Consider the following 25750-nt stretch of genomic DNA (forward strand, 5'->3'; position numbering starts at 1 on the left):
CAACCCAGCTGAGAGGGGCTTGTGAGTGTCACAAGGTGGTATACAGTCTATCCAAGAATGGTGTTAGATTGCTGTGTCACAGTGCTGCTTGGTTCTCCTAGCAGGAATAGAATTGTATATGGTTTGCTAAATCACCAGCTGCAAATAAAATAGTTACTGAGTATGTTGTTCCACTTTGGCAGACGAACAGCTACAGCCTGGGGCAACATTCTCCAAATAGGTGTCCAAATATATTGGGTACCATTCCTGGCAGAATTATGGAGCTACCCCATGTATGTCTTCCATTATACATCTCTATATTTAGGACAAACACACTGATTTCTCATCTCTCTTCTCTTTGTCATTAGACATAAAAAGTAGTGGCTTTCAAATGCTGGCACATGATAGAAAATGGGAACTGCCCACATGTGACCTTTGTGGATTAGGAATGCATTAAACACACACAAGATGAAGTCTGCAGGCATTAAAAGTCTGTTTACTTTCAAATGCTCAGAAAGATGGACACAACTACGTATGCTCCCTCCCATCCCTGACCATCCGTGCTTTGGCAATTTCATAGTACAGTATGCTCTGTTGCTGTATCGGGAGAGAGCAATTTGCAACTCAGGTATATAGTTTGCTCCTGTGGTCTCTTACAAGCTGTTTTTTTTCTAATTCCTGATCTTTTTGGGATAAAGACATATGGACAAGAATAGCAGCTGCTGGAAGCAAAGGGGATACACTGTCATGATTTGCAGAGCAGGTTCCCAAAAAGACAAAAGTAAAATTGTGGCAAATGTAAAGCCTGACATGAGCAAGAAAAGCACCTTGTTAAAAGTATTATATTTGAAAAGAAAAAGCAGTTTCAACAATACATGTATATTTTTTCATCCTAACTAGATAAAAAAATAATACTGAGCACTTTGCACACCTGCACAAGTTAAGGATAAGAATATTTGCTTTTGATCAACATTTGTACTGAGATATGTAACAATGTCAAGAGACATCAAGGATCTGTTATGGATAAAGAGTAAGTCTGTTCTGTTTCTTTGCTGAGAAGACTCTTCGAACATGTCTCAGTGGCAGGTGTGCTAAAAAGTAATTTCTTTTATTCACAAGGCATAAAGGTATGCCCTATTTAAAACCAGATTCTTTCCCCTCTTAAACGAACTACAAATGGAAATATAAAAATGTCTACCTATCTTTGTCAGATGTAGTACAATGTAACCAAAGGTTGATAGTGCTGTTCAGAGTTGAAGATACTTATAAAAATGTATAGCTCTCTTTAGGGAGCGAACATCCTTTTCATATGCAATCATTTCTGTAATCTGAAGTCTTCCCTGTCTCATGCTGAGTTATCCCCTTATGGATTTTTCTTCAGAATAAAGTGATTTATATGCCCCAGAAGAAAGTGTTACTTCCCACTTCATTGTAAATTTTGTCTTTAGGGTAGAACTCCATGTTGGGGAAATACACCCACTCCAAAATGCCTTTTTGAAGATAATCTTCTGCATTTCTTTTTCATGTATGCAAATTTTGTGAGGCCTACTGTGTTAACAGCTGTGGCAAGTGGGGGTGAGTAAGGGTTGCAAAAACAGTTAGGAAGAATATGTGACTCCCAAACCTCACTTGGGCCCCCTGAGTATTTTGGAATTATTTAGGTATGTGCAAGAGTGGGTGTCCTATTGAGAGCATCTGGATTAATCTAGTTGGGGCAAAAAACAAAAGGAAAATGGTAGTTGGAGTCTACAACCAGCTACCCAACGAAGGAGAGGAAGCAGATGAATTTTTTTGAAAAACAAATTGCAAGGATTTCAAAGAGACACGGTGTAGTAGTGATGGGATATTTCAATTATCCAGATATATGTTGGGGGGCAAATTCTGCACATTATGGCCCTTCCAAGTAATTCCCAGCTTGTGTGGCTGATAATTTTCTCCTACAAAAAGTGGAGAAAGAAAAAAGATGACTAGCTATCCTTGACTTGATTCTACCCAATAGAGGTGACTTGGTGGAGGAAGTGACAGTAAGGGGACCTTTGGGTGAGAGTGACCATATTCTACTAGAATTCTTGATTTGAAAGGAAACAAAAGCAGAGTGTAGCTGGATTTTTAAAGGACCAATTTTAATAATCCCAGAACAAGGGTAAGTAAGGTCCCATGGCAGGAGATCCTAACAAGAAAAGGAGTCCAAGAAGGGTATGAGTTTCTAAAGAAAGAAATTCTAAAGGAAAAAAAGGTGGAAATCAGCAAAAAAAAAAAAAAGGCCAGTGTGGCTTCACAAAAAGCTCAGGGAGGACATGAAAACAAAACAAAAGACATGTATAGGAAGTGGAAAGAAGGCCAGGTCATGAAGGAAGAGTCTTTAGCAAGGAAATGCATTATGGCATTAGGAGAGCAAAAGCTGATAATGATCTGAGATTAGCTAGAGACACTACAAGGAATAAAAAACCATTATTCAGCTATGTTCAAAGAAGAGACAAAGAAAAAAATTAATGGCACAGCTACTCAGTGGAAATGGAAAAATGATAACAGATGAGAAAGAAAAGGCATAGGTGCTCGATTTCTATTTTAGCTCAGTCTTTTCCCATAGGAGAGACTGTAAACCTCCAGACAAATCTGAAGTGCAAGTAGAGGGGACAGGATTGCACCTGGAGATTGAGAAACAAATAGTCAAGGAATACCTTTTTACCTTGAATGAGTTCAGCTCCTCAGAGCCGGAAGAATTGCATCTGAGAATACTGATGGAATTGGCCAAAGAACTCTCAGAACCGCTGCCCATTATTTTCTGGAAATCATGGGAAATATTTTATTTTATTATTTATAGGTAAGGTGTCAGAGGATTGGAGGAGGGCTAATGTCCCTATCTTCAAAAAGGAGGAACCTAGGAACTACAGACCACTCAGCTTGATGTCAAGCCGAGGAAAATTCTGGAACAAATTATAAAGCGTCACTATGCAAGCACCTAGAAAACAATGCAGTAATAACTGGAAGCCAATACAGATTTGTCAAGAACAAATCCTGTGAGACTAATCTGATCTCGTTTTTTCATTGGGCAACCTTCCTGATAGACAGGAATGCTGTGGACATAGTATATCTTGACTTAGCAAAGCTTTTGACAAAGTGCCCCATAATATCCTGATTAGCAAGCTAATTAGGTGTGGGCTGGATAGATCAAGTGCCAGGTGGATACACAATTGGCCACAGAATCTTACTCAGAGGCTGATGGTTAATGGCTCCTTCTCCAACGGAGAGGGAAGTAGCAAGTGGGGTACCCCAAGGCTAAGTCCTGAGTCTGGTGCTCTTCTACATTTTTATTAATGAATTGGATGACGGAGTAGAGGAAATGCTTCTCAGATTTGTGGATGACACAAAATTGGGCAGAATAGCTAATACCTAGAACAGGGGACCCCAACCTCTGGTCCGCGGTCCGGTGCCGGTCCGTGGAGTTCCTGGAACTGGGCCACAGAGATGGACCTCCGTCCCCTGCACGCATACACGGGGTGTGTGTCATGCTCACGGAGGGGTGTGTCGTGCTCATGGAGGGGTGTGTCATGCTTGGGTGGCTTACGACATGCTCTCTCCACGAGTGCAGCAACTACCCCACAAGCACGGGAGTGCCCCCACCCCACCCCCACGCACAGAGTCCGCATCCCCCAACTGGTCTGCGGTCCCCAAAAGGTTGAGGAACGCTGCCCTAGAAGACCGAAACAGAATTCAAAATCATCTTGATAGGCTGGAACACTGAGCTGAAAACAACAGAATGAAACTCAACAGGGATAAATGCAAAGTACTGCACCTCAGAAAAAGAAACCAAATGCACAGTTACAAGATGGGGATACCTGGCTCAGCGATACTATAAGCGAGAAGGATCTTCGAATGCAGCCAAACCAATGGATCTTATATATCTGGATTTTCAGAAGGCTTTTGACATGGTCCCTCACCAAAGGCTGCTGAGAAAACTCCACAATCAGGGGATAAGAGTGCAGGTCCTATTATGGACTAAGAATTGGTTGAGTATCAGGAAACAGAGAGTAGGTGTCATTGAGCAATTTTCACAATGGAAAGAGGTGCTGGTGCTTTTCAACTTGTTCATAAATGACCTGGAGAAAGGGATAAGCAGTGAGGTGGCAAAGTTTGCAGATAGCACAAAAGGTTCTGAGAGGTTAAGACCTCAAGGGATTGTGAAGAGCTTCAGAAGGATCTCTCCAAACTGGGAGAATGGGTGGCAAAATGGCAAATGCGTTTCAGTATAGGACAATGTAAGGTAATGCACATTGGTGCAAAAAATCAAAACTTTAGTTATCAGTTAATGGGTCCTGAGGTTTCGGTGACAGATCAGGAAAGAGATCTTGGTGTGCTGGTAGACAGCTCAATGAAAGTATCAACTCAGTGTGCGGCGGCAGTGAAGAAGGCCATTCCTATGTTAGGTATCTATCATTAAAAAGGGGATTGAAAGTAAAACAGTCAACATTATAATGCCATTGTACAAAAGGCTGGTAAGGCCGTACCTGCAGTATTGTGTACAGTTCTGGTCGCCACACCTCAAAAACACATCTTGGAACTGGAAAAGGTGCAGAAGAGGGCGCCTAAAATGATGACTGGGCTGGAGCACGTCCCTTATGAGGAAAGGCTACAGCATTTGTGGATCTTTAGTCTGAAGAAAAGGCATCTGAGGGGGGACTTGATTGAGACATGTAAAATTATGGAGAGGAGGAATAAAATGGATAGAGGGAAGCTCTTTTCCCTCTCACATAATACCAGAATCAGGGGACATCCACTCAGATTGAGTGTTGCGAGAGTGAGAAGAGACCAAAGAAAATATTTCTTTACCCAGTCTGTGGAACTCCTTGCCCCAGGATGTGGTTATGGCATCTGGCCTTTGTTGTTGTTTAGTTGCTAAGTCATGTCCGACTCTTCGTGATCCCAAGGACCAGAGCACGCCAGGCCCTCCTGTCTTCCACTGCCTCCCGGAGTTGGGTCAAATTCCTGTTGGTAGCTTTGATGATATTGTCCAGCTGTCTCATCCTCTGTTGTCCCCTTCTCCTCTTGCCTTCACTCTTTCTCAACATCAGGGTCTTTTCCAGGGAGTCTTCTTATGAGATGGCCAAATAATTGGAGCCTCAGCTTCAGGATCTGTCCTTCCAGGGTGAACTCAGGCTTGATTTCCTTCAGAATGGATAGGTTTGTTCTCCTTGCAGTCCAGGGGACTCTCAAGAGTCTCCTTGAGCACCACAATTCAAAAGCATCAATTCTTTGGCATTCAGCATTCTTTATGGTCCAGTTCTCAATTCCATACATCGCTACTGGAAAAAACCATAGCTTTGAATATGTGCTCTGCTTTTTAAGATGCTGTCTAGGTTTGCCATCACTTTCCTCCCAAGAAGCAGGTGTCTTTTAATTTTGTGGCTGCTGTCACCATCTGCAGTGATCATGGAGCCCAGGAAAGTAAAATCTGTCACTGCCTCCATATTTTCCCCTTCTATTTGCCAGGAGGTGATGGGACCAGTGGCCATGATCTTAGTTTTTTTGATATTGAGCTTCAGACCATTTTTTTTGCACTCTCCTATTTCATCCTCATTAAGAGGTTCTTTAATTCCTCCTCACTTTCTGCCATCAAAGTGGTATTGTCTGCGTATCTGAGGTAATTGATATTTCTTCCGGCAATCTTAATTCTGGCTTGGGATTCATCCAGCCCAGCCTTTCGCACAATATATTCTGCATATAAATTAAATAAGCAGGGGGACACTATATAGCCTTGTTGTACTCTTTTCCCAATTTTGAACCAATCAGTTGTTCTGTATCCAGTTCTAACTATTGCTTCCTGTCCCATGTATAGATTTCTCAGGAGGTGGTCAGGCACTCCCATTTCTTTAAGAACTTGCCATAGTTTGCTGTGGTCCACATAGTCATAGGCTTTTGCGTAATCAATGAAGCAGAAGTAGATTTTTTTTCTGGAACTCTCTGGCTTTCTCCATAATCCAGCGCATGTTAGCAATCTGGTCTCTATTTCCTCTGTCCCTTTGAAATCCAGCTTGTACTTCTGCGAGTTCTCGGTCCACATACTGCTGAAACCTCTCTTGGAGAATTTTGAGCATAAGCTTGCTATGCATCTGGCCTAGATTCCTTTAAAAGGGGATTGGACAGATTTCTGGAGGAAAAGTTTATTGCATGTTACAACCAATGATGAAGATGTACAATCTCCAGGCTTAGAAGGAAGCTACAGTGGTGCCCCGCATAATGAGTGGTTCGTTTAACAACGAATCCGCATAGCAATGAGGTTTCTGCGATCGCAAAAGCGATCACATAATGATGTTTTCAATGGCTAAAAATCGCTTTGCGATGATCGGTAAGGGTTTCGCTTACCGATTATCACATAACGATGTTTTAAAAACAGCTGATTGGCGGTTCCAAAATGGCCGCCAGAAAAAATGGCTGCCCGCAGTGTTTTCGCGCCCTTTCCTCACATACCGGGCAGCAAAAATGTCGGCCGCATGGAGGATTTTTGCTTTAAGGTGAGTTTTTTGCCCATAGGAACGCATTGAAGGGGTTTCAATGCATTCCTATGGGCTGTTTTGCCCCGCATAGCGACGAATCCATATAGCGACGATTTTTTTGGAATGGATTATCGTCGCTATGCAGGGCACCACTCTATTTCAAAATGCTAGATGTAGGGGCCGGGTATCAGGTATCTAGTTGTCTCGTGTGCTCCCAGAGGCATCTGGTGGGGCCACTGTGGCATATAGGAAACTGGACTAGATGGGCCCTTGGCCTGATCCAGCAGGGCTCTTCTTATGGAATTGTCGTAGATTACAAGCTTAATACAGTATGAGCCAACAGTGTGATGTGACTACAAAAAAGGCAAATGCTATTTTAGGCTGCATTAACAGAAGTATCTTTAGTATCAGCTGGCAGGACAAAGTTCCTAATACAGTAGTTCTAGAATGAACTGGAATTTTTAGCATGCATACATTACTGAAACAGCTACATCTATGTTGGCTTGGGCATGTCGTGAGAATGGCTGATGGTTGGATTCCAAAAGATCTCCTGTATGAGAATTAGTGCAGGGAAATCGCCCCAGGGGGAGACCACAGCTGAGATACAAGGATATCTGCAAGTGGGATCTGAAGGCCTTAGGAATGGACCTGAACAGATGGGAAACCTTGACGTCTGAGAGTTCAGCCTGGAGGCAGGCGGTGCATCATGGCCTCTCCCAATTTGAAGATACCCTTGTCCAGCAGGCCAAGGCAAAGAAGTAGTCCCGAAAGCAGCAAAATCAGGGAGCTGCACAGGGGACTGATTGTATTTGTCTTCAGTGTGGAATGGATTGTCACTTCCGAATTGGCCTTCTCAGCCACACTAGATGCTGTTCCAAGTCCTCCATACAGAGCACATTACCATAGTCTCTTGAGACTGAAGGATGCCTACATTTCTACAACAGAAGTATAGTTTCCAAATCCCACACAGTGCTAGTTCCCCTCTATTCAGCACTGGTTAGGTCTCACCTTGAATATTGTGTCCCTTTCTGGACACCACATTTTAAGAAGGATGCCAACAAACTGGAACAAGTTCAGAGGAGGGCAACGATGATGATCGGGGGGCTGGAAATCAAGCCCTATGAGGAAAGGTTGAAAGAACTGGTCAAGTTTATCCTTGAGAAAAGAAGACAGAGGGGTGGTACAATAACACTTTTCAAATACTTGAAAGCCTGTCATACAGAGGAGGGAGCAGGATCTGTTCTCGATCATCCCAGCGTGCAGGACCTTCAACAATGGGCTCAATACAGGAAGCCAGATTCTGATTGAATATCAGGAAAAACTTCCTAACTGTTAGATCAGTAAGACAGTGGACCCAATTACCTCGAGAGGTGGTGAGTGCTCCAACACTGGAGGCATTCAAGGGAAACTTAGACAACCCCCAGGCAGATATCCTTTGATCTGTATTCCTGCATCGAGTAGGGGATTGGACTTGATGGCCTTATAGTCCCCTTCCAACATCACTATGGTTTTAAGAAACACTGCCATTGTACTTTATTAGGATCCTTTCTCAGTGATGAATCATATCTACTGCATGAAGAAGGCCTCAGGTTTAATCAGTGAAATGGTAAAGGTAGCAAATGTTGAGGAAGAAAGAACTGGCTGCTTGAGAATCCGAAAATCCACTACTGGCCAGAGCGTCCCCACAGGAGACCAGGCTGGCCCCATCTTTACTGTCCTTCCACAAGCAAAAACCTTTCTCTTCAGGCAAGCTTTCCTTTAGTGACTGACTGTCCGAAAGGGTTTTTTAAAATGAATTGTTGTACCTTACTGCTTTGAATGTGTTTTGTGTTGTTTTTTAAACCATTTTTAGTATGGTATTTGTTTGACCCTCTTTGGTATTTGTTTACTTACTATTGTTAGCTTTAATTCTTTCTTTTAATGCTGTAAACTGTAATGGGTCCTTTTTAAAGAGAAAAGTGGAGTAAAAACAGTTTGAATAAATAAAAGTAGTGCTGGGTAGATTGAGAAATATTTTGGAAATGTATAAGCCATGATGGTCAAAATGCTGTTTGCAGTGTCAACACAGTGCAAACCAGATGATATCATGATCTGGTGCCAGTAATATTTAATTAAAACTATTTGAAAGCTTCCTATTCTCCCTTTCACTTTCCAAAACTCCCTAGGGCTCTGTTTTGCCCAGGGACACTTTTGGGAGTCATTAAAAAACACTGTTAGCAGTCTTGATCCCAGCAATGGTGATCCGACAGTGATATTTTAATGTTAATGTCTCTCCCCATTCCACAGGTTCCAAAGGTTTCTACACGGCCAAATGGAACCCTAGGGAGCATTGGAGCCTGAAAGGTTGTGGTGGGTGGGATAGGAAGCTTTTAATGAATTTTAATTAAATATTATCACCATTGGATGATGATGTAATCTGATTTCTGATTCATAAGTGTGCAAAAAAGATTTTGGCCAGTTTTACATTCCTGTTTGTTACTTTATTAGTTAGTGGACTTATGAGTTAGTGGACAAATAGCAGATGGCTACTTGTTTGCTCAAGCCATTCATATGGATTGGTCTTTGTTCATATCTGAGAAGAAATACAGCTTTTTGCCTTTCTGTTTGCATGGACTGATCCAACAGTGTCACCTGCAGGCGAACAATAATGTTTCTTCTAAGAAAGAATACTATTGAAGAGAAAAGCTGCAGATTTGAGTCCTGTTTGTTCAGGTGTAACGTAACATTATAAATATGCATAATCTGCTGTGTGTTCCACCCAAACAACGATTGTGCAAGTCAGTTGTGCTGTTGATCATGTAGTTCCCATTTTGACCAGTTGCTCAATATGCTTGCAGAAGTACGTTGTGGATGGTGCTTCTGCCTTGATGCGATGAGCACTACAGCTTCTGTAATATCAAGTTACACATGTGTGCTTACTCAATAGTATTTCAGTCATAGATTTTTGAAAAAAATTAAGAAACTTCCTACTGCCTGGTAAAAGGAGGAAGAAAGTGAAAAGAGCAGGGGTGGGAGGAGAGAAAGAAAGAACATGAAAGAGCTATTATTGTTATTTTTAAAAAGGGGGCAATATTTGCAATGCTGTATAGGGTAGCTTGATTATTTTTCCTGGCAACTCTTCTTCTGTTTTCACCTCTTATCACCGTCCACTAAAATATTATCACTTGTTCACTGAGTGTATACTGAATATCAAGTGAATTTAAGATAAAGTATCAAATTGTGTCATTGAATCGAAATGCATTTTCTTTCAATGTTTACCTAACATCGTTTAGATTAATATCAGTAATTTATATTTGCAGAACATTTTCAGAAAGGGATAACAGCAAAACAAACAAACAGTATTTATTCTTCAAAATTAGAAGATAGCATGTAGAAAGATGCTGAAAATGTTTTGCTTGGACCCTAACCATCATATTATGGCTCATTAATTCTCCTCCGTTTCTCTCATGGTGCTTAGAATTGTGGTATGTCTTGGGGAAGTAACGTTGTACATACGGTACTTGTATGTATGAGACTGCAGATGCCAAGTTCTGGCCTTTTCTCAGTAAGCTGTTTTGTAGTAACACTGTCTTGCAGAGCCTTTTCAGATTTGTCCTGGAATCTCTTTAAATGCCAGGTCTTCATTTCATTTCATTTCTGCTAACTTGGGCAGATAGTGCGACAATTAGTCTTGAACTTGTACATCCTTTGCCTTTTAGGGATTTATCACAAAAATAAGAACACTTGCTCTAGTGGGGGCTTAGCTACTCAGAAGAACAAATGGAGGCATTGGAAGGATAATAGGGATAGGGTTCAGAAGTAGCAGACATCAGATGTGAATGGTCTGTGGTAACCCACCAGGTGCATTTTGGAATTGAATTACGAATCACAAGATCTCGTGGCACAGTAGTTAAACTGCTGTACTGCAGCCAAAACTGTGCTCACAACCTGGGGTTCAATCCCAGGTAGCCAGCTCAAGGTTGACTCAGCCTTCTATCCTTCCAATTTTTAAACTGTCCAGATAGTGCTGTAAGTGCTCTGAGGTGGTATATAAGCAGCACACTTTGCTTTGCTTTTGAATTAAAGAATTTCAGAGGGGTCTATGTGGGGTGGGAGCTTGCTGTCTCTTTCTTTAGCAGCCTTAGTAGCAGTTAATGTTTAAACACACTGTCTTCATGTGTTTCCAGTTACAGCCTAGGTTTTTATGTTAGTTTTTGTAGCCTTAGTTCTCTGAATACAGAATTATAATAATTAAGTGCTGTCACTTGGAGATAACAAAAGAGAGGTGTGTTGTAATACAGCATAGCTCATAGTATAGTGTGTGTGTATGAAGATGCTTCTAGTTGTTGACTAAAAGCACTTCAAGAAAGATGCATGTTTCCATCTGAAAAGTAACAATACAGTGGTGCCTCACTTAGCGATCACTTCGTTGAGCGATGAAATCACTTTGCGATGGACTTTTGGCCATTGCTGGAGCGATCGCTTAGCAATGGCCCCTATGGCTAAAATTCACTTTGCGATGATCGCGGGGAAGCAATCATGGCAAAGTGAACTTTTTTAAACAGCTGATCGGCGGTTCCAAAATGGCCGCCGCAAAAACAAAAAAGCAAAAAGCTGTTTTGCCTCGCTTGAGAGGCACCCAAAATGGCCGCCGCTATGGAGGAATTTCGCTTTAAGTTTTTAGCCCATAGGAACATATTAAATGTATTTTAATACGTTCCTATGGGCTTTTTCATATTGTTTAGCGATGAAATCACTTAGCGATGTTTTTTCTGGAACGGATTAACATCGCTAAGTGAGGCACCACTGTAATGAGTTTTCTTATGGTGCTCAGAATAATGACTGTACAGATTTTTAGCTGAAGCTCCACCCTTACATATTGTAGGCTTCACACTTTGAGGAAGCCCTGTAAGCTAAAGGAACTATACTGTGTTGTGAAGGGAATTGTGCTTTTGAGCAACTGTTCTCCCGCTCCAGTGCAGCTACAAGGAAGAGAGCAAAATATTTTGCTTTATTAAAATATTGTCATTTTAGCCAAAGTCAACAGAATGTGGCCTCGTTTTTTTAAGCAAGTCTAAATGTTTTCATTCAATAGGCAGAAGAACCCATATATAGAATGTATGACAGCACTCCCAGCATTCATGAATAAGGAGCAGTGTGAAAAAAGCAGCAAGCTGTGTTGTCTTACCTGTGGTTGATTTGAAGCAAGCCAGTTAGATGATGCTCTAAACCAGTTCAGAGATCAGAAGTGTGGTTCATAAAAATTGAAATGTTTGCTTCTTATGTCCATCTTGCCATACTAGTAGGATGTATGTCTCCTCATTATAGTTGCCTATAGATATTTCATAATGATCATGAAATATATCTCAGGATACATTTAATTAGTTCCATTTCCTGTAGTAATGATCTTCTTGTAAAATGGGGAGTCAATGAAGAAAAGAAGAGAAAAATGTGAGCAAGTTTATGCTGTGTGCTGTGAAACAGCCTTGTTGAAAGCTGGCATACCTAATTAAGGGCTTTATTCACAACAATCAAAGCTGACAGTAATATATCAAAGGTGAGCATATCCATGATTACTGAAGCAAATCAAAGCAAAAAAGGCAAAGAAGAGTAGGGTACAAAAATGGAATAACTCTCAGTTTAAACTTTTAGGAGATTATTAAATGTACACACCATCAATTTTACTATATAAATATTGAATTTTACAAAGTACATGAGTTGTTTACTTCTTTCTGTCTGGTAGCTGAAATTCTGCTTTGGATAATCAGACTATCTTACCCTTGAAAAAAACAGCAGATGTTTTGATGTTTCTTCTTTTCAGTAATTTTTAAATTTCTTTTTTAAAATTACTTTTCAGTAATTAATAGAAACCATAATACACATTGCACTGAAGTCTCTTTGCTATCCTTCCTCTCTGCACTTGTTTCTGCCTTTGTCCTTTGTTTTTTACTTTCAGCTGTGAATGTTTTTGCTGAATATTATACTGTTAGTTAAGAACACTACTACAAGATTTAGTTAGTTTAGTTCTACTCATTTGAACAAGTAAACCTTTTAAGAGAAGTCACATTTTAACTTTATTTCCTCACTCTTCCATTTCATCATGGCCTCTCGGGTTCATTCTCTTCTCTTGCAGCTATTGGCAGTACAATGCTACATCCATTCATGCCAATCCATTGACAATAGATAATCAGCAGATTATCTGTTGTCTGCTAAATAGTTAAAAACAATGATTTTTCTCTTCTAGTTGAAATGGGAGATACACATTTCCTATCTAGTTTGATGCTGAATCTAAATAGAACTTCCAGTGTTTTGCTTTTTAAAAGTTTGGGCTACAATTATAGTTTTAATACATTATGAGATTTTCTCCATTGCATGAAGTGTCTCTTGTCAGTTTAGGATATGCTAGCTATGATTCTGCTTGGACAGACAAAGTGAGACCCAGTGAACCATGCCTTGATGGAACTACTGTAGATTTGACTACTGTAATGCCTATAGGTGTGGTGGTGTATCACTGAAAGAAGCGGTCCATGGGTCTTTTTTTGTTTGTTTATTTTTGGCTTTAGGATCTTCTGATGACTGCACCAGCTCTTCTGTATGAAACTGGAAGTGAAGTGTAATTATTCTTCTATCCTTTAATCAGTTTTATATAGATGCTCTTTTAGCTTATTCTAGTGTCTACATTAAGCAAAAACAAATATAACACAACTTTTAATTTTCCTTTTAGTAATCAGAGTTATTATAGAGATCTCTCATAGCATCTTGTTTTGAGTGAAGTTGTTACTTTCATGTTTTTTGTTTCCATCCTAACAAAAGCTTAACATTGGCTAAACTTTAAAATTCCAAGAGGCAAAATACTGTTCTTAAAATGATAGTAAATCTATTCAGAATACAGGATAATTAAGTCAATGAAAACAGCAAAGAGTTGTGAGGCAACTTAAAGCCTAAAAAGTTTGTTTGACATAAGTGTTTTTGGACTGAAGCCTAATTCATGAGATACAAGTGGCCTGTAGTCCACAAAAGCTTAGATCATATAAAAATTGTTGATGTTTGTTGTTGCTGTTTAGTCGTTTAGTCGTGTCCGACTCTTTGTGATCCCATGGACCAGAGCACGCCGGGCCCTCCTGTCTTCCACTGCCTCCCAGAGTTTGGTCAAATTCATGTTGGTAGCTTCAATGTCACTGTCCAACCATCTCATCCTCTGTCGTCCCCTTCTTCTCTCACCCTGACACTTTCCCAACATCAGGGTCTTTTCCAGGGATTCTTCTCTTCTCATGAGATGGCCAAAGTATTGGGGCCTCAGCTTCAGGATCTGTCCTTCCAGTGAGCACTCAGGCTTGATTTCCTTTAGAATGGATATGTTTGTTGTCCTTGCAGTCCAGGGGACTCTCAAGAGCCTCCTCCAGCACCACAATTGAAAAGCATCAATTCTTCGGCGGTCAGACTTTTTTTATGGTCCAGCTCTTGCTTCCATACATAACTACAGGAAAAACCATAGCTTTGACTATGCGGACCTTGGTTGGCAAGGTGATGTCTCTGCTTTTTAAGATGCTGTCTAGGTTTGTCATCACTTTCCTCCCATGAAGCAGGCGTCTTTTAATTTCGTGGCTGCTGTCCCCATCTACAGTGATCATGGAGCCCAAGAAAGTAAAATCTTTCACTGCCTCCATTATCTTCTCCTTCTGTTTGCCAGGAGGTGATAGGACCAGTGGCCATGATCTTAGTTTTTTTGATGTTGAGCTTCAGACCGTTTTTTGCGCTCTCCTCTTTCACTCTCATTAAGAGGTTCTTTAAGTCCTCCTCACTTTCTGCCATCAGTATGGTATCATCTGCATATCTGAGGTTGTTGATATTTCTTCCGGCTTTCTTAATTCTGGCTTGGGATTCCTCCAGTCCGGCCCTTCGCATGATGTATAGTGGTGCTCCGCATGACAATGATAATCCATTCTGTGAAAATCGCTGTTTAGAGAAATCATCGTCATGCGAAAATGATTTCCCCATTGGAATGCATTGAAACTCGTGTAATGCGTAGTCAATGAAGCAGAAGTAGATGTTTTTCTGGAACTATCTGGCTTTCTCCATAATCCAACGCATGTTAGCAATTTGGTCTCTAGTTCCTCTGCCCCTTTGAAATCCAGCTTGTACTTCTGGGGGTTCTCAGTCCGCATACTGCTGAAGCCTGCCTTGGAGGATTTTGAGCATAACCTTGCTAGTGTGTGAAGTGAGTGCAATTGTATGGTAGTTGGAGCATTCTTTGGCACTGCCCTTCTTGATGTTTAGCGTACCACAAAGTTCGTTACTGTTTTTGCTTCCAACTACCACCTGGAAGTTAGTTTAATATGACTTACTACTCCTATAGACATATGCCTATATAGCATTGAAGCCTAAATCTTTTTTTAAAGGTCTATATGTTGGATTTTGTTCCCTGATATATTTTTCAGGTTTGATAACTGTCTTTTAGCATAGCAAGAAGTACAGTTCTTTGTGTATTCAGTTTTTTCTTCCCAGTGATAAAACTCATTTGTGGTAGATTCTGATGATAATCTAGAAACTGCTGAGTTCAGGGGTTACATGGGCAGAGAAGAATGTAAGTTGACAATAGAAGTATTGACAGTTAACCCATTTTTGGTTTCTGTTGTAACCTAGTGCAAAAGCCAGCCTGAAATGTCTTACATGAGTTCTAGTTCGTTGAGCAAAAGTGACACTGGCTGTTTTTGTGCTGAGCGAACTGAAGTGGTGCAATAGTGATATAAATCAAAATGCTTTGCAGTGTGACTTGTGAAAAAGGTGCACACCTCTAAAAAGACATTTCAAGGCTTCTTCCCCAGTTGTTTTCCACAATCCTAAAATGAGAGCATCTTGGAACTATAATTTTTAAAGAAGTCTCCAGGTTAGTCTGCAGCAGCATATATAGCAAAATTGAAAACAAAAACATTTATGGCATCTTGAAAACTTTATTTCAATGAGGATTTAGTGAATCAGTTCTTCCATATGTTCTCTTTGATTCAAATGGGCCTACTCTGGTTATGACTAGAGTAGGCGCATTTCTCACCTGTTCCATGCCTGAGCGATCAATACTGTGAACAGTTGGACTGTAGGACTAGACTGTTTGTGTTTTAGGCAAAATAAACAGTATATTACCAGCTAGAGTTCAGTAGATAATCGCCAGATTGCACTGTTTCCACTGGGACTGAACCTCCCTTCTGTAGCCTACCACACACCCTAAAACTCTGTTCCAAAAGGCTGGGGACCGCTTTGAACAAGTTTGTAGGAGAGGGAACTTAACAGGCTTCAGCAACGAAAGAGAGGAAAGAAGTCTAAGTTCTGCTGGCCTTGGATATCAAAGTGCACTGCTTTATCTTGGCCCTTTTCTAATTTCAGAGCAAAGCAAACTCGTGCTGTTTCACTATGGGGCGGGTAATTTCCCTATTGTTATTTGCTTCATATTTGCTCTTCTGATTTTGGATTAAGCCCTTGTGCTGTCTCAGTTCTTAATTTACCCAGTAGTGTTTATGTCAAGAGTCCTATTGTAATTCAAGGCTGGAAATTGTGCAGCAGCTGTGTGCAGTATGTTCACACTGCCTTCAGTGTAACAGTGTACAGAAACTCCACATTTTAATTCTCATTGTTATTTAGAGTGCCATCAGCAACTTTTAATTACAATGTGGAGCCATAAAGGAGCACTATACTTAATGCAGAATGTGTCTAAACATTTTAAAACTTGAAAGGGAAGAGTGGGGAAACAAGTATCTGTTTTTTGTTTTAAATTGTGGCAGACTGACTGTAGCACAAAGAGGATACGTGATCCCAGCAGTACCAGTTTAGCTTTGGCAAATTAATTAAGTAGTTTGCATTTTTAGCATTTCACACCTCTAAATTATTAGTATGCATTGCAAAATATGTTTCAGCACAGTTTGCTAATTAATGTTCTACGAATATTACAGCTGCTAATTTTTGTGGTTGACATGGCTCATTTCAGAGTGTTAATAAGTTGCTTCTGTAAGGGTGTGATGATAGTTTATAAATTCCAGTTGTACATATTATTGAGAGTGTCAAGGGGTTCGTTAAAGACCATAGTTGAAGCATGAGAAAACTAATAGTCATGCTGAATGTTTGATTTTAGTGGTCTAATAAATGTATTGGTTTTCCTGCAGTTTTGTTGCAAGAACATGTATAAAGAAAGAGAAATGCATATAGTAATTGGGACAAAGCAAGATAATTCTTCTCTCATCTGCCATAAAAGACTGTTGCAACATCTGTAAACATTTCATAAGATAAGGCAAATGCGGCTCAGATGGTGGTCAAGCAATTTATTAAAATATCCACAAAAAACTAACCAACCCATTTCTTGTTGGTATGTGTTAATTCACATAGGCTGAGGCAGCTAAAACTGTGTATATGGCCACAGTTTTATGATTATCACAATGAATAAATTTGTTAACCAGAATAAACCATTTCAGGTACACCAAGAATTCCATCTTAAACCAGCTATTAATAAGCATAAATCTTATTCAGAGAAAATATGTTAACACATTTGCCCTTATGTTTAACATTTAAACCCACAGCTTCTGTAAAATACTGAAGTTTGATTAAAATTGTTCGCTTTTTACTATTTGCAGTATAACTCCTGAATTTGAAGTTATACACAAAGTCATATTTTAATGGATTTTGGTTGGCTCTTCTGTTTATAGAAAGAGGAAGGTAGTGTTTTCACATTTCCTTGAAATCTGAGATTTATTACTTTCAGGTCAGTGATTTATCACTTCTGCTATAGAGATGAAAATGTGCAAGAAATAACCTCTCTTAAATCTCAGTAAGAAGTAACCACGTAGTAAACACTCAGGAATACTCTGGACTCCTGAAAGGTTTCATTAAACTCCGCAATAACAGAAGCTAGAAACATTGGTTGCAAGCAACATAAGTACATAATGAACTATTTCCCATGTCTTTGTTTTTAACAAAAGTACAACGGAGTTGAAGGCAGCAGGAAAAGAGAATGTTGTCTTCCTAAATTATAAGCAACTTGACAACATACGTTGTCACAACACAACACAACACAAACGGCATTTTGTGAGGATGAAGTTCCTTTATTGATGTAATGGTTTCTACTTACTTTTAGAAAGCATTTTAAAAGACATTTTGATGGTGATTTTTAAGTCCTTTCTCATTCAGTTAGCACAAACAGTTTTTTCCTCTCAAAGCCACAAAAATGTGACAGAAAAGTGACAAGCAACATGACAAATTATTAGACTGAGCACATTGAATCAAACTCCTCTGTAAGTTCCATTGATTTACTGTACTGAAGTAAGTCACCCTTCAAGTAGGCTCATTTGAATCAGTTATCACTTATGGAGTTGACTCACCAAATTTCCATAGATCTAAGGGGGAATTATGGGCCAGGGAGTTGTCAAATAGCAGGAGGTAGAGCAGCCCTCTTACCTCCATGCCATTCCCATGCCACTTTTTTGCACCCTCTGAAAAGTGTCCAGCCACATCTTTGTGAGTCATGAGGATTCCCATGTAGGCAGCCTTTGTTGGAACTCATTTCCCCATGAACCCATGTGAGTCACAGGAAATCCTCACAACTCACAAACCCTCCTTATGTTTGCCACAGAGAGGAAAATGCCCACCCTTGCACAAATCTTCCAGTGTCGTGTGTAGTTTTACTTGTCTGTAGGCTGGCACTAAGATGGAACTTATTCACCAATTAAGTGATTGTAGGATATAGAGACATAGCTGTGATGTTTCACAGGCTTGTTCATAGCATCTTTAGAAAGAAAGAAAGAAAAGAAACAGGGAAACAGAAATGAAATCTCTTGATAACACTTCTAATTTCTTTTGTGTTTTTTCTTTGTCAGATGCTTGTAACCACTCCTGAAAAATGGGATGTCGTGACGAGAAAAAGTGTTGGAGATGTAGCTCTCTCCCAGCTTGTAAAACTCCTTATTCTTGACGAAGTCCACTTGCTCCATGAAGATAGAGGACCCGTGCTAGAAAGCTTAGTAGCACGCACCTTACGTCAGGTATGTGCAAGCCCCTTTTTGCATAAACATTTTAACACAACATCAGAAGGTTATAGTTACCCTATTAATTATGCCTCCAAGCCATTTAGGTAAAGGTAAAGGTTGCCCTTGACATTGGATATTGTCTGTTTTAATTCTTGTTTTTATTGCTCAGACTGTAAGCCGCCCAGAATAGATTCGTTTGAATCTAGATGAGTGAGGCAAAAAGCAAATAAATAAATAAATAAATAAATAAATAAATAAATAAATAAATAAATAAATAAATAAATAAATAAATAAATAAATAAATAAATAAATAAATAAATAAGTTTAATGTATTCGCGAAGGCGAAATAAATAAGTTGCTTTATTATACATTACTTTGACCATATAGGCTGAAACTTTGTTGCTTTGTGTAGTATGTTGCACTAGAGCAGGCCCACTGAATCAGTAGAGATTTGGTGGGTCAATTCCTCCTTCCAGTCATTCAAATTGTTCTATTTTAATTATAGCTCACTATTCTAAAGTAAGTCATAACTAGAGCCGGTTCATTTGAATCAACTTAACTTATGGAAGAGTTGACTCACCAAATCCCCACTAGTCCAATGGGCCTACTCTAGTGCCATTTACTATGCTAAGCAAAAAGATTTCAGTTTTTTTAAATTGAAATATAGTAAAAGTCTGCATTTTTTAAATGAAAGCAAGCTTTTATCTGGAAGTGACCACTGAAAATATCACTGTATAAATGCAGCACCATAACAGAACTAAAAAGGTAAAGGTAAAGGTTCCCGTTGACATTTAGTCCAGTTGTGCCCAACTCTAGGGGACGGTGCTCATCTCCGTTTCCAAGCCATAGAGCCAGCGTTTTGTCTGAAGATTGTTTCTGTGGTCTCGTGGCCAGCAGGACTAGACACGGAATGCTATTACCTTCCCACCAAGGTGGTATCTATTTATCTACTCACATTTGCATGCTTTCAAACTGCTAGGTTGGCAGGAGCTGGGACAACTGATGGGAGCTCACTCTGTCACGTGGATTCAATCTTACATTTGCTGGTCTTCTGACCCTGCAGCACAGAGGCTTCTGTGGTTTAACCCACAGCACCACCACGTCCATTTAGTTGTCAGTAAATCCTGTCACAAGTACATAATGTGCTTTAAAATAGAAAGACAAGGAAAGTGCACATTGAAAATCATTTGTTTGTGATTATTAACTTAAACCAGTGATTCCCGACCTTAGGTCCTCAGATATTCTTGGATGACAACTCCCGGAAATCCTTGTCAACAGAACTAGTTGTAAAGACTTCTGGGACGTTTGATCCAAGAACATTTGGGGATCCAAGGTTGTGAACAATTGATGTGAAGTGATATGCAGTGTGAGGTTGTGGATAGACTGATGGATTAGTATTCAGGAGGCCTCGGTTCAGATCCCTGCTCAGTCATGGAAATACCATGGGAGTGTGGAATGGGTAAAATTGTTCCTTATATATCTTATTTACCTTGAAATTCCTATTTCAAGACTCCTTGGAAAAGACCTGGATGTTAGGAAAGTGTGACGGCAAGAGGAGAAGGGGACGACAGAGGATGAGATGACTGGACAGTGTCTGCGAAGCAACCAATATGAAATTGACACAACTATGGGAGGCAGTGGAAGATAGGAGGGCCTGGCGTGCTCTGGTCCATGGGATCACGAAGAGTTGGACACGACTAAACGACTAAACGACGACGACAAACTTGGTTCTGACTTGGGAGCACATAACTTGATTCTAAAAGGAGAAAGTCTTTTTTTATATGTAACTTTGATCATTTAGGCCGAAGTCCTGTTTTTTATGTAGTTAATCACAATGGAGTTACCCATTGGATCAGTGGAAATTTGGTGACACAGTTCCTCCATCAATTCCACTGATTAAAACAGGCCTACTCTAGTTGAAACTTAATGTGCTTAAGTAAACCACAGCAAGAGTAGACCTGTTTGAATTAATAGAGCATATGGAAGAATTGACTAAATAAACCCCACTGATTTAATAGGCCCACTGCAGTGTGACTTGCTGTGCTAAGCAACAGGATTTCACCCATTGTATGTTAATTATTAAGGAACATACACACAAACACACACATCCCTAAAAAGCATCCAAAGTAGCTTACAGCATTAAAAAAAGTATTTAAAGCTAAGGATGATAAATTATTGCAATATTTAAAAAAGAATTAAACAAGTACAGTATAAAGAACTAATAATAAAGATGGTAATAATTACATTAAAAACAACAGAAATGCCAAAGTTTTAAGTACTCCTTTTTAGACAGCTAGTCGCTAAAAGAAAGCCTGCTTGAAGAGAAAGGTCTTTGCCTACTTGTGGACGGATAGCAAAGATGGGGGCAGCCTGGCCTCCTTTGGGAGGGAGTTCCAGTGTCTGAGAGCAGCAACAGAGAAGGCACTCTCCCATGTCTTCATCAAATGTACTTGTGAGAGTGGTAAGTCTAAGAGAAATGCCTCCTTGGCTGTTCTTAATACTTGGTCAGGCTCATAAAGGGAAATTCAGTGTTTCTAGTAACGCAGACATAAGTCATTTAGGGCTTTGTAGGTCAAAGCCAGCACTTTGAACTGTGCCCAGACATTGACTGGCAGCCATTGTAGCTGCTGTAACAGTGGGTTATGTGATCCCTGTAACCAGCTGCAGCTGCAGCATTTAAGACCCACTAAAATTTCCAAGCATTTTCCAAAGGCAGCCCCACATAGAGCATGTTATAGTAATCCAACCTGGATGTAGCTAAGGTGTGTGTCACCATGTCAGATCAGATATTTCTAGGAAGTGGTGCAGCTCACACACTAGTTTTAACTGTGCAAAGGTACTCCTGGCCATTGTCAAAATCTAGACATCCAGGTTCAGGGATGAATCCAGGAGCAAACCCATGCTGCACATCTTGTTTGCACAGAAAGTGTAACCCTATCATGTGCAGACTGGCTCCCTATTCCCTGGTCTACCTTTCAACTGACCAGAAGCACCCGTGTCTTATCTTGATTAAGTTTCCGCTTGGGTTCTTATTTGCTGTCATGCTGAAGCACGCCTTTGAAACTGCAACAGATGGTAACTATCTCCGGACTAGATCAGATGGAAAGCTCTTTAATCTCTCTAGATTGAGAGTGAAGACCAAAGTCCAGTTGAAGTGCATTCGGGACTACCTCTTTGCCAATGATGCAGCTGTTGTTGCCCATTCTGCTGAAGAGCTCCAACAACTTATGAATCATTTTAGTAAGGCCTGCAAAGACTTTGGATTAACAATCGGCCTGAAGAAAACACAAGTCATGGGCCAGGGCGTGGACTCACCTCCCTCTATTACCATCTCTACACAAGAATTGGAGGTTGTTCATGACTTTGTGTACCTTGGCTCAACAACCTCTGACACTCTCTCCCTAGATGTCGAGCTAGATAAATGCATTGGCAAAGCAGTTACCATGTTCTCTAGACTCACAAAGAGAGTATAGCTTAATAAGAAGCTGACGGCACATACCAAGGTCCAGGTCTATAGAGCCTGTGTCCTGAGTACACTCCTGTACTGCAGTGAGTCCTGGACCCTTTGTGCATGACAGGAGAGGAATCTGAACACATTCTATATGCGTTATCTCAGACACATTTTTTGTATCACCCGGCAGGACACAGTTCCAAATAGAGTCGTCCTAGAATGAGCTGGAATTTTTAGTATGTATACATTACTGAAACAGCAACAACTATGTTGGCTTGGGCATGTCATGAGAATGGCTGATGGTCGGATTCCAGAAGATCTGCTGCATGGAGAATTAGTGCAGGGAAAGCACCCCAGAGGGAGATCACAGCTGCAATAGAAGGATGTCTGCAAGTGGGATCTGAAGGACATAGAAATGGACCTCAGCATATGAGAAACCTTGACATCTGAGCTTTCAGCTGGAGGCAGGTGTTACATCATGGCCTCTCCCAATTTGACGAGAGCCTTGTTCAGCAGGCCGACGCAAAGAGGCAGTCCTGAAAGCAGCAAAATCAGGGAGCTGGACAGGGGACAGATTGTATTTGTCTTCAGTGTGGAAGGGATTGTCACTCTCGAATTGGGCTTCTTAGCCACACTAGACGCTGTTCCAAAACCTCCATACAGAGCATATTACCATAGTGTCTTGAGAATGAAGGATGCCTACATAGGAGCCTTATACCCATGCTGTCTTAAATGTAAAACAAGCCCCCTTAAATCTGTTAATTGCACTGGAGAATGAGGACTGTTTTTGTTTTGTTTTATTTTAAGAACAGACTTAATGTAGAATAATATATAGATCAGCATCTTTCCTTTTTTGTTGTGTAAATAAAATAAGGAATTAATCTGAAATATTTACAAAATTCTTGAAATGTGTTGCTTTTAAGTAATTCTATGAGTGGCAGACATTTATTTTTCTCCCAGTTGATTATTTTGTGAACTTGAATCAGAGATGTTTGCCAGCTTTGTTGTTATATTACCTTATTTTAAAATGTTTAGAATTTCAGTACAGTACAAGGCAGAAAATGCAATCAAGAAATCTACTGTGGTAACTATTCGCCAAAAACCCACAAAGCTAAAAACTTCTGACATAATTACACTTTTTAAACAATGATTTATTCTTTAAAAAATAAGAAAGAAGTGAAGTTCTTTTTTAAAAACATTTTATTAGTTTTTCACTCTATCTACATTTGGTTTGTGCTTATCAAACATCGTGTTACATGATTTGCTTACAACTATTTGTAATAAAAGTAGTTCCGGCTCCATGCCCCAGCCTTATATCTAGTTTACCCTAAAATAAAAAGCCACCATATTACATCTTTACCCTGATTAGAGGTCCCTTATTTCAATTTAATTCTCCTTTTTAATATAAAGGATATGCTTCTTTACAATTCCCAAAGTTAAATATATACATGTTTTCCAACATTAAGGGCCCCCTTCCTATTTTCCCCTTTTTCATCTTTCTAAGTAATTTCCTGTCTTGTTTCTCTTGTTTCATTTTTTGTTTCTGTCTCTCTCTAAGCATTCTGCCATCTTTCATGAGCTCTGAAACCATTTTGTGCATCTGATTCATCTCCACTAGATCTTTATACATTTGATCTATCTTCAATAGATCCAGGCTTTTTAAAATTAATTTTGCTGATTTTCTCCCCTTGTCTTCCCTTAATACTCTCTTCAGATCCAAGATTGACGTTGTTTCTCTTAGGTTTTCCCCATTAACTTCCTCCAGCTCGTCTTTTGATTGGCATACATCATCCGATGCACTCTCATTTCCTTCCTCATTATTCCCTGTCTCTTGTTGACTATAATTCTTCAGATGTTCATTAAATATTTTTTCCTCTTGGTAGTGGGATCTCACTATTTCTAGTATGGTTTGAAGGGTAGATTTTGTTTCATCCCAAAATTGCTCTTGCTGTGCCATTCTGTTCCAGCTGCCCAAGATTCAAACCCCCAAGTCTCACAGTCCAGTTCGCTGATTGTATCTGTGTCCTAGTTGATCCCTGGTAAAATGATGCCAGGTAAACAGATATTCCAAGTCTCCAGAGTCAATTCAAAGAGTCCGCTTTGGCTAAATAGGCCTGAACCAAAATTTAAACCCACAAAGTACGAAGGTACAATGCACTGGTTGTATCCGCGGCCTGATGGCCTAATTCCCACAGGTTTATGCCAGCTAATCAAACACAAACACTTCCAGCTCCGGGGCAGTTCTCAGAGGATCTACTTTGGCCAAACAGGCCTCAACTGTGGTCCAAAAACCCCAAATATCACAATCCAATTCAGTGTTTGTATCCATGTCCTGGTAGCCTAGTTCCCGCATTTCTGCATCAGCCAAAACTGGAATTCCAGATCCCTGGAGGTGGTTCCAAAAAGTTCAGTTTGGTTCAATATACTAATTTCCACAGTGCAGTGTCCAGCCAGGCATGAAAAAATCAAAAAGAAATTAAAAAAACAGGTTTCCAGGCTTTTAATCAGCAGTAGATTACTCAAGGTCACTGTTCTGGGCATTATGCCAAAAAACTTCAAATAGTCGAAACATGAGATAAAGTCCAGTCTTGACTAATAATAACTTACGAGAAAGTTTCTTAAGATTTATAACGCCAAATTATAATGTTCTTAAAGTATATTTTAAATATATTTAAATGAGTAGTATGTCCCATAATTCTTTAAATTATTTTCTTTGCATTAACTGTCCTTCTCTCCAGATTCTCTGCTGCTCTATAATTGATTGATGAGATTGACAGAAGGTTCTTTTTTTCTGTATACTGTATAAGAATTGTCTTCTCCAGGGGTAATCATAAGCATTCATAAGTTGTAAAAATATATCTCACCCAGTAGTAACGCTGATGTTGAATAGCTGTTTATTGCTTCTCTTATTGTCGGCTGCCGACGACTTGCAAGCAAGAAACTGCTTGTTTCTGCCCATTGGCTGATTAGGGAGTTTCCTGGATCAAATGGGGATGACCGCCGTCCCCCCTGTGATCAACAAGTTGCCCCCCTAGTTCACCACCTCTCCGGGGTGGTTTCGACACCCTAGGGTGTCCCAAACAGGCCAGAATTCAGCCCAGGGAACAGAGCTCTGTCCTCCTGCTGCTGTCTCGTCGCGGCGTCAAGCAAACATCAGAAAGAAATGAAGTTCTTGACGCAGAATTTGTAAGATGGCACATTGGGCTGACTTCAAGTTTTAGTGTCACCAGTAGAGCTACTAAAATGAATGGAATTTGTTAGTAATCACTGAGTTTCATATATCTCAGTGGGTTTACTCCACTTGGGACTAACATTGGATTTAGCTGTTTGCCTGGTCTAATGTTACATGCTGAAATTGATGTAGTCTTTCTATTGACTGGTGACCAAAAATAGTATGTCTGCACTAGAATTTGTGTCTAAAAACACAAATTCTGTGTTCAGGTTCTGTAACTTGAAAAGATATGGGTTTTCCAGTATTTCGTTTCAGAAAGCCCTCATAAACAAGTAGATGCCTTTCAAAATTTAAAAGTGTTAATCAGAAAAGGGGAAAACTGTTCTTGCAATGTAGTTATAACAATGATTTTTGAAAACCCTAAAGTTGAGGGAAGTGTTATTGCTGCAGATAAAACTGACTGAAAACGTGCTTTGAGCAATTATAGATATCAAACTGAAAATAGTTTTAAAAAACTGTTAGCTGAAATATCAGAAGAGGTACTCTGTTGTAAGTAAGATTTTGAAGAAGTTGGATGTGGTTTAGAGTTGTATGATAGAATATGTATGACAGAGTTATTTGGAGATTAGATGGTATCAAAAATCCACTAAGGAGGTTGTGTGTGAAATTG

The 25750-nt window shown here is 39.9% G+C and overlaps 1 protein-coding gene across 2 annotated transcripts in view; it reads left to right on the forward strand.

The window, feature by feature from the left end:
* Nucleotides 1–25750, forward strand: part of ASCC3 (activating signal cointegrator 1 complex subunit 3) — a 246412-nt gene that overhangs the window by 58302 nt on the left and 162360 nt on the right. For both annotated transcript variants that reach the window (XM_072998402.2, XM_072998405.2), the window contains exon 11: nt 18308–18472. In XM_072998402.2, the coding sequence (XP_072854503.2) occupies nt 18308–18472 (165 nt within the window). The remainder of the gene's footprint in view (nt 1–18307; nt 18473–25750) is intronic.

Source organism: Pogona vitticeps, chromosome 1 (assembly GCF_051106095.1).
Source record: "Pogona vitticeps strain Pit_001003342236 chromosome 1, PviZW2.1, whole genome shotgun sequence".
Taxonomy (NCBI): domain Eukaryota; kingdom Metazoa; phylum Chordata; class Lepidosauria; order Squamata; family Agamidae; genus Pogona; species Pogona vitticeps.